An 18,375-nucleotide genomic window follows, 5' to 3' on the forward strand; every position below is an offset into this window, starting at 1 on the left:
TGTAATGATCATGCTGTTTAATCAGCTTCTTGATATGCCTCACCTGTCAGGTGGATGGATTATCTTGGCAAAGGAGAAATGCTCACTAACAGGGATGTAAACAACTTTGTGCACAGAATTTGAGAGATATAACCTTTTTGTGCAGATGGAACATTTCTGGGATCTTTTATTTCAGCTCTTGAAAAATGGGACCAGCACTTTACATGTTGCATTTATATTTTTGTTCAGTATAGTTTGCACTATTTAGGTAAGACAGCTGTGTGTACAGCTGCATTCAAATAGGCTGTTTGTAATAGGTGAATTACCCTATCCATCTTATAGCCTATATTCATTACCAAAACGGCCTTGCTTTAGTGTGTAGGGATCTGTCCATTGTGCTGATACAGCGCAGCGGAGATAGGCTACAGATTTCTCGCCAACCTGTCACTTCAAAAGCACTCAGTCAATGGAAGAACCCACCAAAATTGTGCCGCTCACCGATTTCAACTTCCCCCTTTATCCTGGCGCCGGGTCTGCTTCCAACTCATAGGAATCCCCACCCAGTTGACTATTTTAAAATGGTGGAAGTCCTCAACAGCAATGTCCATGCTAAAACTGGTTATATCCATGATGAGTAGTGCTGAGCGATTAACCAAAATGTTGGTTATTTTTCCATTTTTAAACAACTAATTGACCAAAGTCGATTCAATTATTTGAATTCCATTTTGTTCTGTTTTTTTCTGTGAGCTTGATGTGCAGTTTCTGTAGAGATAAATCAGATCAAGTCTGAACTGTGTGATGTAGTAGGGAGTTGTAGTTTCCAACAGGCCAATATTCTACATAGTTTAGCACAGAAAACATGGTAATTAACTACAATGACCATAATCCATTGCGCGCCCACTTAAACTTCTGGGGTCTGTCAGGAGCAAGACATGGCGAGTGAGGAGAGAAGAGAGAACGCACGATCGAGAGGGATAGAAAGCAGCTACGAGAGCCTGAAAATACATGATCTAAGACTAAGTGATTGATAGTTGGTATTCAGCAGTCATAAAAGTATGCCTTATTTACTTTGAATAATTACTAAAATTGTGATTTTGTCAGACAGCATAGGCAGCAGCTCTATATGAGATGATGACTTGGAATGAAATAATAAAGTCATCAAATGAAACCAATATTTTATTAAAGTAAAGTAATGTGAAGAAATGATGGTTAATAAGTGATAAGCAGTAATCATGGGTCTTTTTATTAATTGTTTTATTCTGTGTTGTTACAGCATTCAACCCACATAATGCATTGTGCATTGAATGTCTAAAAAAATTATCAAAACCGAAATATGTGATCATTTTTGGGATAATCGAACTGAAACCGAACCGACCTCAAAAAGCACTAATAGCTCATCACTAATGATAAGTATTCTATCTATCTCTATGACAACAGGCACAACTCTGATATAAAGTCGTTTTTTTTTCAAAGTTGCCGAAATGCCTATGTGCGTCCACTTACATCAGTGCATTCGTAGCAACTTAACCATTAAGAATCTTCTATTTGATCAAATAAGACGCACGTACCAAATTAGCAATTCAACGTTTTGTTGACCAAATTCGACACTCTCATTGACCTTACTTCGTGGTCTTATTTTCGTGGACAGATTTTGGACGAAGTAAAACCTCTCGCTTCGCCTCTTGCTCTCTGCACTCACGCATGCGCATCAGAATACTACGTCAACTGTCTTCTATAAAAAGCTGCCGAAAGCTACGTGGCTTTTCTTAGCTACGTCAAAGCCTAGCTACTTCATCTATTTATTCTGAGATACTCGTTTGGACACGTTGATATAGTAGCATAGCTAGGTAAGAAACCACATTTTAAAGAATTATTCTAGTTTGGTAGCCAAACTGTTATAATGGTATATACCTACGTCTTCTTTCATTGTGGGTGCTGTCTACAGTAGCTAGTTAGATTAATGTTAGCTGGTAAATAAACAAACAATCTTGAGATTTTCAGTGCAACGTTGAAATTAGAAAGCAATGTCTGTCTTGATTGCTCAACCAAGTTGTTAGTTGTGAAATCTTCCTAGTCAATGGTTGCCAACGACACCAGTTAAATAGCTAATGTAGCTAACTAGCTAGCTAGTTAACGTTAGCTCCAGTACCTGGTTTATTCGTGCACCCATACAGAAAATCTGTCGGACTTGTTTACTCCCCAGCCGAACCATCATGGACCAGGTTATGCAGTTCGTTGAGCCCAGTCGGCAGTTCGTCAAGGACTCCATAAGGCTCGTGAAGAGGTGCACCAAACCAGACAGGAAAGGTATGGTTATCAGTCACCCAGTCTTCTCTCTGTATGTGTCTGTGGTTTACTGATACACTTCTATATGTGTTTAGGTTACACAATCTGCTATCCTGTTTTAGGATTTTGTCTTTTGTCAGTTCACTGTCCGCTGAGTGAGTTTACACCCTTTCGAGCATAAAATCATTGCACAGTAGGCCTCCTGTAGCTCAGTTGGTAGAGCATTGCGCTTGCAACGCCAGGGTTGTGGGTTCGATTCCCACGGGGGGCCAGTATGAAAAATGTATGCACTCACTAACCGTAAGTCTCTCTGGATAAGAGCGTCTGCTAAATGAGTAAAATGAAATTGTCAAAGGGGTTACTTGGGTAGCAAGTTAACTGACTGCAACCTTACATAGCTGAGCAGCTACAGAGTATTAGTAGTAGGTGGATAGTAATGCTGATTCATCACTGATTGAATCTTTAGTGTTGACTTTACATGACAACAACCAATATAACCAATCTTTTTTTAGCATGACATCAAGTGAATGGAGCAGTCTTTCTATTTTAAACCCCTTGATTTAAAAAAACAGATTGATCAAGAAGACTCTTGTGAAGCTCTGTCTAGTTTTTCTGCTGTTGTCTGTCAAATCTGTCAAGATTCTGTAACAGGATAGATTCTAATTGTGATATTTTCTAGAATTCCAGAAGATCGCAATGGCAACAGCGATTGGGTTTGCCATCATGGGCTTCATTGGGTTCTTTGTCAAGCTCATCCATATCCCCATCAACAACATCATTGTGTAAGTAGGACCACACCTTCAACATAGGACTGGACTGCAGAACACACACCAGTAGTCAGTACTTTATTATGTACATCATTGGGAGAAAATACCCTTCAAGTTCAGTCCATTTGGCTTTGTAGGTTAGCGTAGAAATTGGGTGATTTTAGCTAAAGTGCACTAGTGTTACCAGTCTACATGATTCCAATATGTGTAATCAAGGTATGATGTGCATAGATGCATGTAGTAATGCCTTGGAAGATAGGTCTGCAATAATATCACACATACTGCTGTTTTTCAGCACTTTGATCTGATTGAATGCATTACACATGCTCTATTTCAAATCATGTGGTGGATTGTAGACATTTGGGTGAGGAACTTAATTTGCCTATGTGGCCCTGTTCATGGGTGTTCTTCTCTCTCTCAGGGGCGGCTGAACCTCTGCAGGTGTGACAGAACTACAACTACAGAACTACAATACCCAGAAACCTGAGACAGTGGGGCAACATGGGATAGGGGTGAAGGGATGTGATTTATTTTATTTTTTTTACATTCAGTGTGCAATGTTTATTTGGCTGTGTTAATAAATTAAAGAAAAGCTGCGTGTGACTGTATGATGATTCTTATGTATGAGATGTATATTGTGTACATCACAGGAGGCTACTGAGGGGAGGACGGCTCATAATGGCTGGAGCGGAGTGGTATCAAACGCATGGAAACAATGTGTTTCATGTGTTTGATTCCGTTCCAGCCATTACTATGAGCCGTCCTCCCCGATTAAGGTGCCACCGGCCGCCTGTGGTGAATGTTGTCTGTTAAGAGACTACGGTGAAGTAACATTGGGGCTGGGTTCCAAACCGTAGACTTGCACCCTACAATCCACCATTGAGAGTATATCGTCGTCGTCCCCCCCCCCCATGCTGGCAGAGGGTGGAGCATCCTGGTCGATGATGTAATTTCTTGTCCCTGCAGATGCCCATGCTCCAGAGCAGCGGCTGGTCCATAGTCACGGTTAGAGGCTTCCTCTGGTCTCCCTGGGTGACGGGCTCGTAGGTGTTGGACGTGCTCACCAGCCTCCCGAACTGCAGCACCTGGTTGTCTATAACGGTCAGTTAGACATGCTCAGCCTGCAGAACCTACGTGGCAAGGTAATGGACGACAAACACTTGTGAGGTAATGCAGGTTCATGAGTGACACATCGAAACAAAGTGAGAGGACTGTAGCTAAGGGGATGATCTGTCTTGGAGGTTACTGAAGACACCAATGGATGAGATGGCCCTGAGATTAGGTCGACAGTGACCTACTTTGGCCAAATCAGGTATTGTAGGATGTTGCGTTTCTTCTATCATCAGAACTTAAAGAATGTACTACTTAACAATGACTGTAAGTCGCTTTGGATAAAAGCGTCTGCTAAATGGCTTATTATTATTAACTTATTGTCATGTCTATTTAATATGAAGGATATTTTTTTCAACTTTGTGCACCTCAAGGGTTGTTATAAAAAGGGGTTATACATGGACTGTCTGAATTATGCCGTTGTGTAATGTTGTCTATTGTGATTTTTATAACCACACTTCACATTCCCTTGGTAACAAACTTATTCTATCCTATAACTCCGTTCTACTGACAGGCAGGCTCAAACGGCATACTATTCCACTACATCAACTCAACAGAAACGTCTCATAATTACTTTGTTTGAAAAGTCTATTGGGACAGGAGAGCAAAACATATGTAGAATATTGAGTTAGGTTTTTGAATGTGTATAAAAAAAATAGTCACGTTTCCTGGATGAAAGGAAGAAAGAAAACAGCATAGAGAACAAATCAAATGTCCACATCAGACTAACAAAACTCCTTCCTGCTTCAAACTCTGGACATCCATGATATTACACTGTTTGTGTGTTGGGAACATCCATGATATTACACTGTGTGTTGTGAACATCCATTATATTACACTGTTTGTGTATTGTGAACATCCATGATATTACACTGTGTGTTGTGAACATCCATGATATTACACTGTGTGTGTTGTGAACATCATCATATTACACTGTGTGTGTTGTGAACATCCATCATATTACACTGTGTGTGCGTGTTGTGAACATCCATCATATTACACTGTTTGTGTGCGTGTTGTGAACATCCATGATATTACACTGTTTGTGTGTGTGTGTTGTGAACATCCATGATATTACACTGTGTTGTGAACATCCATGATATTACACTGTGTTGTGAACATCCATGATATTACACTGTGTTGTGAACATCCATGTTATTAGTCTTGTGAACATCCATGATATTACACTGTTTGTGCGTGTTGTGAACATCTATGATATTACACTGTGTGCTTGTTGTGAACGAACATCCATGTTATTTCACTGTTTGTGTGCGTGTTGTGAACATCCATGATAATACACTGTGTGCGTGTTGTGAACATCCATGATATTACTGTTTGTATGCGTGTTGTGAACATCCATGATATTACACTGTGTTGTGAACATCCATCATATTACACTGTGTGTACGTGTTGTGAACATCCATGATATTACACTGTGTTGTGAACATCCATGATATTACACTGTGTGCGTGTTGTGAACATCCATGATATTACACTGTGTGTTGTGAACATCCATGTTATTACACTGTTGTGAACATCCATATTACACTGTGCGTGTTGTGAACATCCATGATATTACACTGTTGTGAACATATTACACTGTGTTGTGAACATCCATGATATTACACTGTTTGTGCGTGTTATGAACATCCATGTTATTACACTGTTTGTGTGTTGTGAACATCCATGATATTACACTGTGTTGTGAACATTCATGATATTACACTGTGTGCATGTTGTGAACATCCATGTTATTACACTGTTTGTGTGCGTGTTGTGAACATCCATGATATTACTGTTGTGAACATCCATGATATTACTGTTGTGAACATCCATGTTATTACACTGTTTGCGTGTTGTGAACATCCATGATATTACACTGTGTTGTGAACATCCATGATATTACACTGTTGTGAACATCCATGTTATTACACTGTTTGCGTGTTGTGAACATCCATGATATTACACTGTTTGTGTGCGTGTTGTGAACATCCATGATATTACACTGTTTGTGCGAGTTGTGAACATCCATGATATTACACTTTGTGTGCGTGTTGTGAACATCCATGATATTACACTTTGTGTGCGTGTTGTGAACATCCATGATATTACACTTTGTGTGTGTGTGTTGTGAACATCCATGATATTACACTGCCAATAGGAGGAATTGGGAGTGAAAATAGTCCTGAAAAGAATGAAAGGAAGTAATTGACCATAGAGGACATTGAGGCAGAGTCATACCATATGTTGTGTGAATAATGTGAAACTGTGTTAATGTGAGTCCTCCAAACCGTTCCTCTGCAGAACTAATGCTGAAGACACTGTAGATGTAGTTAATTAAACCACTAGGGGCAGTACTGCACTGTGGAAAGAGGAACTGGATTGTTGGGGGAAGATTTTCAGAGACATGCACATCATTTTCTGACACACCCACACACAGGCACACATGCACGCACGTACGCAGCCCATCGTAAACATTTAATGGGCAGCCCTATCAATGCCTAGCAGATATACTACATGACCAAAAGTATGTGGACACCTGCTCGTCGAACATCTCATTCCAAAATCATGGGTATTAATATGGAGTTGGTCTCTCCTTTGCTGCTATAACAGCCTCCACTCTTCTGGGAAGGCTTTCCACTAAATGTTGGAACATTGTTGCGGGGACTTGCTTCCATTCAGCCACAAGAGCATTAGTGAGGTTGGGCACTGATGTTGGGCGATTAGACCTGGCTCGCAGTCGGTGTTCCAATTAATCCCAAAAGTGTTCGATGGGGTTGATGTCAGGGCTCTGTGCAGGCCAGTCAAGTTCTTCCACACCGATCTCGACAAACCATTTCTGTATGGACCTCGCTATGTGCATGGGGGCATTGTCATGCTGAAACAGGAAAGGGCCTTCCCCAAACTGTTGCCACTAAGTTGGAAGCACAGAATCGTCTAGAATGTCATTGTATGCTGTAGCGTTAAGATTTCCCTTAACTGGAACTAAGGGCCCTAGCCCAAACCATGAAAAACAGCCCCAGACCATTATTCCTCCTCCACCAAACTTACACTATGCATTCGGGCAGGTAGCGTTCTCCAGGCATCCGCCAAACCCAGATTTGTCCGTCGGACTGCCAGATGGTGAAATGTGATTCATCACTCCAGAGAACGCGTTTACACTGTTCTAGAGTCCAATGGCGGCGAGCTTTACACCACACCAGCTGACACTTGGCATTGCGCTGCTCGGCCATCGAAACCCATTTCATGAAGCTCCCGACGAACAGTTCTTGTGCTGACTTTGCTTCCAGAGGCAGTTTGGAACTCCGTAGTGAATGTTGCAACCGAGGACAGACAATTTTTACGCACTACGTGCATCAGCACTCGACGGTCCCGTTCTGTGACGGGTTTGGCTGAAATAGCCGAATCCACTAATTAAAAGGGGTGTCCACATACTTTTGCATATATAGTGTAGGTTGGGGCTAATGAAGCTAGCTCAAGTCACGGCTCCACGCCTGATAAGACTTTAAACAGAAGGGGAGAGAGAGCGAGAGACAGAGTTCCATTTCAGCCTCAACGCCCTTCCGCTAGAGCCGCCCCCCAAAGACTATTTGGAGTCATCACCCCCCCTCACCTCTCTCTCCAGAGTAATTTGTAGTGTAAATATGGGTATTTAAAGCGGTCACCTTCTCTGGTCTCAGGGCTGAAAAGGCAATTACAGCCAGCAAACAGCTTCATTGTTATCAGTGGAGGTGCGACGCTCATTCCGGTCCCTGGAGCAACACTGGCTGCCATCGATCGTTATCAGGGATAAGGAGAGGATTACTAATGAGGCTATCCTCAGGCTCCGTAGTCTGTTTGTGTGGGTAATTGAGGATGGTAACTGTGGGTGGTTCTTCACATCAGGCATCTATCTGTTCATTTCCTCCTCTTTCAGCACAACTCTGTATAGCTCAGATCTAAAAGGACATAAAACTGTACAACAGCAGCTTCCCTCCCTCCCTCTCATATTGACACAACACGGCTGGAGAATACTTAGAGGATACTTCACCTCCCTCTCATCTTGACACAACACGGCTGGAGAATACTTAGAGGATACTTCACCTCCCTCTCATCTTGACACAACACGGCTGGAGAATACTTAGAGGATACTTCACCTCCCTCTCATCTTGACACAGCACGGCTGGAGAATACTTAGAGGATACTTCACCTCCCTCCATTTTTTCTCTTTCTTTAGACCTTGAGAGAGAGAGCGAATGAAAGAGAGAGATGGAATGAGAGGGAGAGATGCGATGAGAGAGAGAGAGAGAGAATGAGAGAGAGACTATGCCAAGGTCAGACAGTGAGATAGCTCAGCAACATCTAATTTAGTCTAAGAGAAAACGGAAAAAAATCTCCCCCGCTCCCTCTCTCTTTTCCTGCAGAGAATAAACCCAGACAGAGTCATTAGTACATACTGCCGCTTTAGATACAAGAAAAATGTATTCATTCACCTGTGTGTGTGTGTGTGTGTGTGTGTGTGTAAGAGAGAAAAAGAAAGCGTGCATAATAACATCAATTTCTCTGCTAGGAGACAGAGAAAGCAAAGAAGAGGTCAGAGAAGGAGAGTTAGAGAAATGTCCTGCTTAGGAGAACACGTTTATACCTTTCTGAACAGGTCTGACACATCATGTCTAGACAGATGAAGAACTACACTGTTCTATTATTACTACTTTGATGTCACGTACGCGTACACCTCTCTCTCTCTCTCTCTCACACACACGCACAGTGCTAGGTATGTGTACATGCGTGACCTAGAGTTACATCATTACAGAAATAGGGGCAAAAGTCAAAATAACCTACTTCTGATTCATTCTGACTCCTCCCTCCCCTCTTCCTATTCTCCCAGACCGACAAGCATTAACCAATCATTAATCATTAACCAATCATTAAAGGTGCACTATGCACAAATCACACCACCATTTCCTGGTCGCCTAATTTCAGTTCATGTGACAAAACAAGCAGTCATTGTGTAGAGAATCATTGTACCATCTAAACTGCTGTGAAATCTCTCTACCATAAGCAAAAATATTGTATTTTCATCAGTTTGAAGCTGGTGTGCAAAACCGAAAGTAAAAGCCGCAAAAACTAAACTTAAGAACGGGAAGCATAGAAATAGCGCACACAGATCTACCGCTTCTTAGACTTCCTTTCGATGATGATTACAGATCTAGAACTCACATTTCTATGGGAATTTAGTCAGGTCACATAAAAAGTTACATCATGTAGTTTTAACCAATCATTAACCAATCCAAACACACGCTTCAGTAAGAACATTTACAGATTCAACTAATCCTCCAAACACATTAGCTCCTACTGATGTCTTACTGAGCCTCACACAAACACAACTTTCTCTCTCTCTCAATTCAATTCCAATTTAAGGGCTTTATTGGCATTGGAAACGTATGTTTACATTGCCAAAGCAAGTGAAGTAGATAGTAAACAAAAGTGAAATAAACAATAAATATTAACAGTAAACATTACACTCAGAAGTTCCAAAAGAATAAAGACATTTCAAATGTCATATTATGTATACAGTGGGGAGAACAAGTATTTGATACACTGCCGATTTTGCAGGTTTTCTTACTTACAAAGCATGTAGAGGTCTGTAATTTTTATCATAGGTACACTTCAACTGTGAGAGACGGAATCTAAAACAAAAATCCAGAAAATCACATTGTATGATTTTTAAGTAATTAATTTGCATTTTATTGCATGACATAAGTATTTGATCACCTACCAACCAGTAAGAATTCCGGCTCTCACAGACCTGTTAGTTTTTCTTTAAGAAGCCCTCCTGTTCTCCGCTCATTACCTGTATTAACTGCACCTGTTTGAACTCGTTACCTGTATAAAAGACACCTGTCCACACACTCAATCAAACAGACTCCAACTCTCCACAATGGCCAAGACCAGAGCGCTGTGTAAGGACATCAGGGTTAAAATTGTAGACCTGCACAAGGCTGGGATGGGCTACAGGACAATAGGTAAGCAGCTTGGTGAGAAGGCAACAACTGTTGGCGCAATTATTAGAAAATGGAAGAAGTTCAAGATGACGGTCAATCACCCTCGGTCTGGGGCTCCATGCAAGATCTCACCTCGTGGGGCATCAATGATCATGAGGAAGGTGAGGGATCAGCCCAGAACTACACGGCAGGACCTGGTCAATGACCTGAAGAGAGCTGGGACCACAGTCTCAAAGAAAACCATTAGTAACACACTACGCCGTCATGGATTAAAATCCTGCAGCGCACGCAAGGTCCCCCTGCTCAAGCCAGCGCATGTCCAGGCCCGTCTGAAGTTTGCCAATGACCATCTGGATGATCCAGAGGAGGAATGGGAGAAGGTCATGTGGTCTGATGAGACAAAAATAGAGCTTTTTGGTCTAAACTCCACTCGCCGTGTTTGGAGGAAGAAGAAGGATGAGTACAACCCCAAGAACACCATCCCAACCGTGAAGCATGGAGGTGGAAACATCATTCTTTGGGGATGCTTTTCTGCAAAGGGGACAGGACGACTGCACCGTATTGAGGGGAGGATGGAAGGGGCCATGTATCGCGAGATCTTGGCCAACAACCTCCTTCCCTCAGTAAGAGCATTGAAGATGGGTCATGGCTGGGTCTTCCAGCATGACAACGACCCGAAACACACAGCCAGGGCAACTAAGGAGTGGCTCCGTAAGAAGCATCTCAAGGTCCTGGAGTGGCCTAGCCAGTCTCCAGACCTGAACCCAATAGAAAATCTTTGGAGGGAGCTGAAAGTCCGTATTGCCCAGCGACAGCCCCGAAACCTGAAGGATCTGGAGAAGGTCTATATGGAGGAGTGGTCCAAAATCCCTGCTGCAGTGTGTGCAAACCTGGTCAAGACCTACAGGAAACGTATGATCTCTGTAATTGCAATCAAAGGTTTCTGTACCAAATATTAAGTTCTGCTTTTCTGATGTATCAAATACTTATGTCATGCAATAAAATGCAAATTATTTACTTAAAAATCATACAATGTGATTTTCTGGATTTTTGTTTTAGATTCCGTCTCTCACAGTTGAAGTGTCCCTATGATAAAAATGACAGACCTCTACATGCTTTTTAAGTAGGAAAACCTGCAAAATCGGCGGTGTATCAAATACTTGTTCTCCCCACTGTATATACAGTGTTGTAACAATGTGCAAATAGTTAAAGTACAAATGGGAAAATAAATAAACATAAATATGGGTTGTATTTACAATAGTGTTTGTTCTTCACTGGTTGCCCTTTTCTTGTGGCAACAGGTCACAAATCTTGCTGCTGTGATTGCACACTGTGGTTTTTCACCCAGTAGGTAAGGGAGTTTATCAAAATTGGGTTTGTTTTCGAATTCTTTGTGGATCTCTGTAATCTGAGAGAAATATGTATCGCTAATATGGTCATACATTTGGCAGGAGGTTAGGAAGTGCAGCTCAGTTTCCACTTCATTTTGTGGGCAGTGTGCACATAGCCTGTCTTGAGAGCCAGGTCTGCCTATGGTGGCCTTTCTCAATAGCAAGGCTATGCTCACTGAGTCTGTACATAGTCAAAGCTTTCCTTAAGTTTGGGTCAGTCACAGTGTTCAGGAATTCTGCCACTGTGTACTCTCTGTTTAGGGCCAAATAGCATTCTAGTTTGCTCAGTTTTTTTGTTAATTCTTTCCAATGTGTCAAGTATTTCTCTTTTTGTCTCTTTTCTGGATTTTGATCATTAGCGGGTATCGGCCTAATTCTGTTCTGCATGCATTATTTGGTGTTTTTCATTGTACACAGAGGATATTTTTGAAGAATTCTGCATGCAGAGTCTCAATTTGGTGTTTGTCCCATTTCGTGTATTCTTGGTTGGTGAGCGGACCCCAGACCTCACAATAATAAAGGGCAATGGGTTCTATAACTGATTCAAGTCTTTTTAGCCAGATCCTAATTGGTAAGTCAAATTATATGTTCCTTTTGATGGCACAGAAGGCCCTTCTTGCCTTGTCTCTCAGATCGTTCACAGCTTTGTGGAAGTTACCTGTGGCGCTGATGTTTAGGCCGAGGTATGTATCGTTTTTTGTGTGCTCTAGGGCAACGGTGTCTAGATGGAATTTGTATTTGTGGTCCTGGCAACTGGACCTTTTTTGGAACACCATTATTTTTGTCTTACTGAGATTTACTGTCAGGGCCCAGGTCTGACAGAATCTGTGCAGAAGATCTAGGTGCTGCTGTAGGCCCTCCTTGGTTGGTGACAGAAGCACCAGATCATCAGCAAATCAGATTCTAGTAGGGTGAGGCCGGGTGCTGCAGACTGTTCTAGTGCCCTCGCCAATTCGTTGATATATATGTTGAAGAGAATGGGGCTTAAACTGCATCCCTGTCTCACCCCACGGCCCTGTGGAAAGAAATGTGTGTGTTTTTTGCCCATTTTAACCGCACACTTGTTGTTTGTGTACATGGATTTTATAATGTCGTATGTTTTTCCCCCAACCCCACTTTCCATCAATTTGTATAGCAGACTGTCATGCCAAATTGAGTCAATAGCTTTTTTGAAATCAACAAAGCATGAGAAGACTTTGCCTTTGTTTTGGTTTGTTTGTTTGTCAATTAGGGTGTGCAGGGTGAATACTTGGTCTGTTGTACGGTAATTTGGTAAAAAGCCAATCTGACATTTGTTCAGTACATTGTTTTCACTGAGGAAATGAAGTAGTCTGCTGTTAATGATAATGCAGAGGATTTTCCCAAGGTTGCTGTTGACGCATATCCCACGGTAGTTATTGGGGTCAAAGTTGTCTCCACTTTTGTGTATTGGGGTGATCAGTCCTTGGTTCCAAATATTGGGGAAGATGCCAGAGCTAAGGATGATGTTAAAGAGTTTAAGTATAGCCAATTGGAATTTGTGGTCTGTATATTTTATCATTTCATTGCGGTTACCATCAACACCACAGGCCTTTTTGGGTTGGAGGGTTTGTATTTTGTCCTGTATTTCATTCAATGTAATTGGAGAATCCAGTGGGTTCTGGTAGTCTTCAATAGTTGATTCTAAGATTTGCATTTGATCATGTATATTTTTTTGCTGTTTGTTCTTTGTTATAGGGCCAAAAAGATTGAGAAGTGGTTTACCCATACATCTCCGTTTTGGATAGAAAGCTCTTCGTGTTGTTGTTTGTTTAGTGTTTTCCAATTTTCCCAGAAGTGGTTAGAGTCTATGGATTCTTCAATTACATTGAGCTGATTTCTGACATGCTGTTCCTTCTTTTTCCGTAGTGTATTTCTGTATTGTTTTAGTGATTCACCATAGTGAAGGCGTAGACTCAGGTTTTCTGGGTCTCTATGTTTTTGGTTGGATAGGTTTCTCAATTTCTTTCTTAGGTTTTTGCATTCTTCATCAAACCATTTGTCATTGTTGTTACTTTTCTTCGGTTTTCTGTTAGAGATTTTTAGATTTGATAGGGAAGCTGAGAGGTCAAATATACTGTTTAGGTTTTCTACTGCCAAGTTTACACCTTCACTATTACAGTGGAACGTTTTGTCCAGGAAGTTGTCTAAAAGGGATTACATTTGTTGTTGCCTAATTGTTTTTTGGTAGGTTTCGACACTACTTTCCTTCCATCTATAGCATTTCTTAATATTATTCAGTTCCTTTGGCTTTGATGCCTCATGATTGAGTATTGCTCTGTTCAAGGAGACTGTGATTTTGCTGTGGTCTAATAGGGGTGTCAGTAGGCTGACTGTGAACGCTCTGAGAGACTCTGGGTTGAAGTAGTCTACAGTACTACTGCCAAGAGATGAGCTATAGGTGTACCTACCATAGGAGTCCCCTCGAAGCCTACCATTGACTATGTACATACCCAGTGTGCGACAGAGCTGCAGGAGTTGTGACCCGTTTTTGTTGGTTATGTTGTCGTAGTTGTGCCTAGGGGGGCATATGGGGGATGGAATGCTGTCACCTCCAGGTAGGTGTTTGTCCCCCTGTATGCTGAGGATGTCAGGTTCTTGTCCAGTTCTGGCATTTAGGTCGCCACAGACTAGTGTGTCCCTGGGTCTGGAAATGATTGATTTCCTCCTCCAGGATGGAGAAGCTGTCTTCATTAAAGTATGGGGATTCTAGTGGGGGGATATAGGTAGCACACAGGAGGACATTTTTCTCTGTTGAGATCATTTGCTTTTGAATTTCTAGCCAAATGTAAAATGTTCCTGTTTTGATTAATTTAAGAGTGAGTTAGGTCTGCTCTATACCAAATTAGCATACCCGCTGAGTCCCTTCCCTGTTTCACACCTGGTAGTTTGGTGGATGGGACTACCAGCTCTCTGTAACCTAGAGGGCAACCAGTGAGTCCGTCTCCTCTATACCATGTTTCTTGTAGGATGACAATGTCTGTATTTCTGATTTCTTTGGTGAAGTCCAGGTTCCTGCTATTTAGGCCAAAGGCAGATGACCTCAGGCCTTGAATATTCCAGGATGAAATAATGAAGGCTTTGTGTTCCATAAAGTGTCTAATGTTGTTGGTCGTGTGGTTTGGCCTCAGGCCAGTAATTGTGAGCAGAGCCTGCTGAGCATCTGGTACATGCCATTGGCTTGGGCTAGTGTAAGAGTGGGGATTAGGACTGTTTGCCTGCTCACGGCCTGGACGCATGTGTGACTTTCATGTTGAGGCCCTCTTTGCGGGAGTGGGGGGCATGGGGTGGGTAGGAGGGGCATAGGTCTGATCTGAGGTGGCCTAAATGGGGTGTGGGCATGGTTGACTTGGGAGGGTGTTAATTGGTGGGGGTGTGGGGGGGGGTCTGTTGATCTGTTGGGTCTGTAGTTGAGGGCGATATCCTTTAGTGGATCTCTCGCCCTCCGGATCCTGTCTTCCTAAGGAGAGAGATCCACTGTGTGATGTCATCATCAATTACAACACAAGTAAGATTGTGTGTGAAATGTGAATACTAGAAAATGAAATGAAATGGTTGATGACATCACATAGCTCTGCCACATATGCTACTGTACCTTATTGAACATTCAATCTCTATAAAACTGCAGCTCCTACATTGCCCTCCATTAACTTGATGTGATCTTTTGGAGGGGTTGAAGCTTTGCTCAACAGAGCCATTAAAGTTAACGGGGGTCAGAGGCTACTCATACTAAGCTTCTACCCAGCGGCCATATTGGGGATCTTGCCATGTTTTGAATCCCCCGTAACTTTATTCAATCACAGTCACCACCTGACGCACACAATGCAGGACCATTAAAGACGGAGGTCCTGGGGCCAATGTTACAGTCAGTTCATGGCCACTGGCTGTTTGTATAGCCCGTAGAACAGCAGAGGGAGAGAGGGATGTGTTTTATAGCTGACACAAGGAAAGATAGAAGGCAACTTTTCTGCAGCCGTCATCACCATCGAAGAATGGATGGGCACAGCTAGACTTAGTGCTGAGGAGAATACTGTGTATATCAACCACACACTGAAATGCCTGTGTGTGTGTGTGTGTGTGTGTGTGTGTGTGTGTGTGTGTGTGTGTGTGTGTGTGTGTGTGTGTGTGTGTGTGTGTGTGTGTGTGTGTGTGTGTGTGTGTGTGTGTGTGTGTGTGTGTGTGTGTGTGTGTGTGTGTGTGTGTTGGGGGTTGATCAACCACTGATCTGAGATGTTGAAGAACATTAAGTATTTTCTCAGATGATTTATTTACCCACCCTCCTACACTCCTCTTCCTCCGCTGAGCCCCAACTCTTAAACTCCCTCCATCAACACTATCAAACAACATTATTATTAAAACAGTAGGCCTGCCAAACAACACTCAAAACCACAACAAACTAATATACCCCCAGGGCTCTCCTTTAGAAAACAAAGTATATTATCACTGTATACAGTACGCACAATAAGTATGTTTGACATTATAGAATAGGGTTAAAATGAACTAACTCTGTATGTCTCGTAGTGCAGTCCTCTCTGTGTTTCTCTCTTTAATGTGCAAGACTTCAAACTGAGCCAAAGCCCCGACAGTCCCTTTAGGCCAGGCAGTCGCTTACAGCACAGATCTCTCTTCATAATACAGCATATATTATTCATTATAATGACTTTTTAAACTGGGATAGTAATTTATAACACGCACACACACTCACTTTAAAATCATACGGACTCCTAATCTGTCAACTAATTTCTCTAAAATACTGTAACCAAGTTACTCAATCAAACACACATGAACACTTATGGAAACATGGGTACATTTGCATACAAAAGCTGAGGGTCCACTTATTGTCTTATCTTCATCCGTCCGATCCCAGGGGAAATATTCCACTGCCTCCTTTTTAATTATGCATTTTATTATGCCTTGTTAATCTGAAGGAGCCTCTCACGCATAATCCCACCCTTATTATCAATCGGATGCCGAGGTAACAGGTGGACTGGGAAGAAACACGCATGCACAAACGCGCACACGGACGGACGCAGGCACACACACACACACACACACACACACACACGCAGGCACACACACACACACACACACACAGGTAACTGCCAAAATAAAGGAATCACTTGAGTAAATGAGGAATACAAAGTATATTGAAAGCATGTGCTTACATACAGGTGTGGTTCCTGAGTTAATTAATTAATTAACATCCCATCATGCCTAGGGTCATGTATAAAAATGTTGCCCATTATTTTAGCTACCATGACTAGAAGAAAAGATCTCAGTGACTTTGAAAGAGGGGTCTCAAAGGAGCATAGGGGGTTTAAAGGGTGTGTGTGTCTCAGTCACCATATCTCAACCCAACTGAACACTTATGGGAGATTCTGGAGTGGCGCCTGAGACAACGTTTTCCACCACCATCAACAAAACACCAAATTATGGAATTTCTTGTGGAAGAATGGTGTCACATCTCTCCAATAGAGTTCCAGACACTTGTAGAATATATGCCAAGGTGCATTGAAGCTGTTCTGGCGGATAGTGGTGACCCAATGCCCTATTAAGACACTTTATGTTGGTGTTTCCTTTATTTTAGCAGTTACCTGTATATTCACTGGCCAGGAGCCAAGAAGCAAGCAAGCATGCACACACATACCCCATGAAAGCTCCTGCCTGGATTCCCCTTGACACTGAGTTATACAACCAACCTTAACAGATGAGGTCCCCCCCACCCCCTGTACCGGTGGTACTGTGGTCTGAGCTAACTCATTAACAACACAGCTGGCCACTGGGCCTAGGACTGGGACAAACCACAGGGGGACAGACAGGGGGTGTGTGATTGTGCGAACAAAGAGGAGGGAAAAAGGAGTTTGCGTGTGTGTGTGTTTGTGTACTCACCCAGGTACCATTTGAGTCCAGTGGTATGTGTTCTGCACGGTCCTCCTATAGGTATTAGACTGCACCATTTTCCCTCCAGTCCTGTATTCACTCCCAACCTGTGTCTCCTGCCCTAAACCACACACACACACAAACACAGAAAAAGACAAAAAGGAGCGTGCCATCAGCAGCAACAACATAAAAAACTACAAACCAGGTAGGTGTTTCTTTCTTATTTTCTGTGAGGTTTGACTTCGGATTGACACACACACACACAGACACTCACATATTTATCTTTACCAGCCTTTGTCAGAACCTCTCACCCATAATGTTCAGTTAAAAACGTCACAGTTAAACCTGATAATTACAATTAGCACTTCACTGACAGAACACACACACAGACAGGAGGAGAGATGACACATGAATGCACAGACACACACACACACAGAGAGAGAGAGAGAGAGTCAGAATGAGCTTCCAGAATAACTCTGGATCTAATACTGTTGTAGTGCTGGCTGGTTAGAAGCCAATTACCACCTACTGTACATAATAACACTATGAAAAGAAATCGAATCTGCTAGACCCGTGAAATTTGAGGTGTGTATATACATAAATTATATGTACAGTTGAAGTCGGAAGTCTACATACACCTTAGCCAAATACATTTAAACTCAGTTTTTCACAATTCCTTACATTTAATCCTAGTAAAAATTCCCTGTCTTAGGTCAGTTAGGATCGCCACTTTATTTTAAGAATGTGAAATATCAGAATAATAGTAGAGATAATTATTTATTTCAGCTTTTATTTCTTTCATCACATTCCCAGTGGGTCAGACGTTTACATACACTCAAATAGTATTTGGTAGCATTGCCTTTAAATTGTTTAACTTGGGTCAAACGTTTTGGGTAGCCTTCCACAACCACAATAAGTTGGGTGAATTTTGGCCCATTCCTCCTGACAGAGCTGGTGTAA

The 18,375-nt window shown here is 42.1% G+C and overlaps 1 protein-coding gene and 1 long non-coding RNA gene across 2 annotated transcripts; both read left to right on the forward strand.

Annotated features, from left to right (window-relative positions):
• Positions 1 to 1,737: 1,737 nt before the first annotated feature.
• On the forward strand, positions 1,738 to 3,051 carry LOC311115246 (protein transport protein Sec61 subunit gamma; the record flags this gene model as incomplete). Its single annotated transcript, XM_084190443.1, has 3 exons — positions 1,738 to 1,826; positions 2,183 to 2,286; positions 2,945 to 3,051. Exons 2-3 carry the CDS (start codon positions 2,193 to 2,195, stop codon positions 3,049 to 3,051), a joined length of 201 nt encoding a protein of 66 aa, XP_084046569.1. The 5' UTR covers positions 1,738 to 1,826; positions 2,183 to 2,192.
• A 947-nt stretch (positions 3,052 to 3,998) lies between these two features.
• Positions 3,999 to 6,203, forward strand: LOC311115247. Its single transcript, XR_014611208.1, has 2 exons — positions 3,999 to 4,344; positions 4,657 to 6,203. It is a non-coding gene; the product is annotated as an uncharacterized lncRNA (long non-coding RNA).
• Positions 6,204 to 18,375: the final 12,172 nt, after the last annotated feature.

This window comes from Coregonus lavaretus (assembly GCF_964263955.1).
Source record: "Coregonus lavaretus genome assembly, contig: HAP1_SCAFFOLD_973, whole genome shotgun sequence".
NCBI lineage: Eukaryota > Metazoa > Chordata > Actinopteri > Salmoniformes > Salmonidae > Coregonus > Coregonus lavaretus.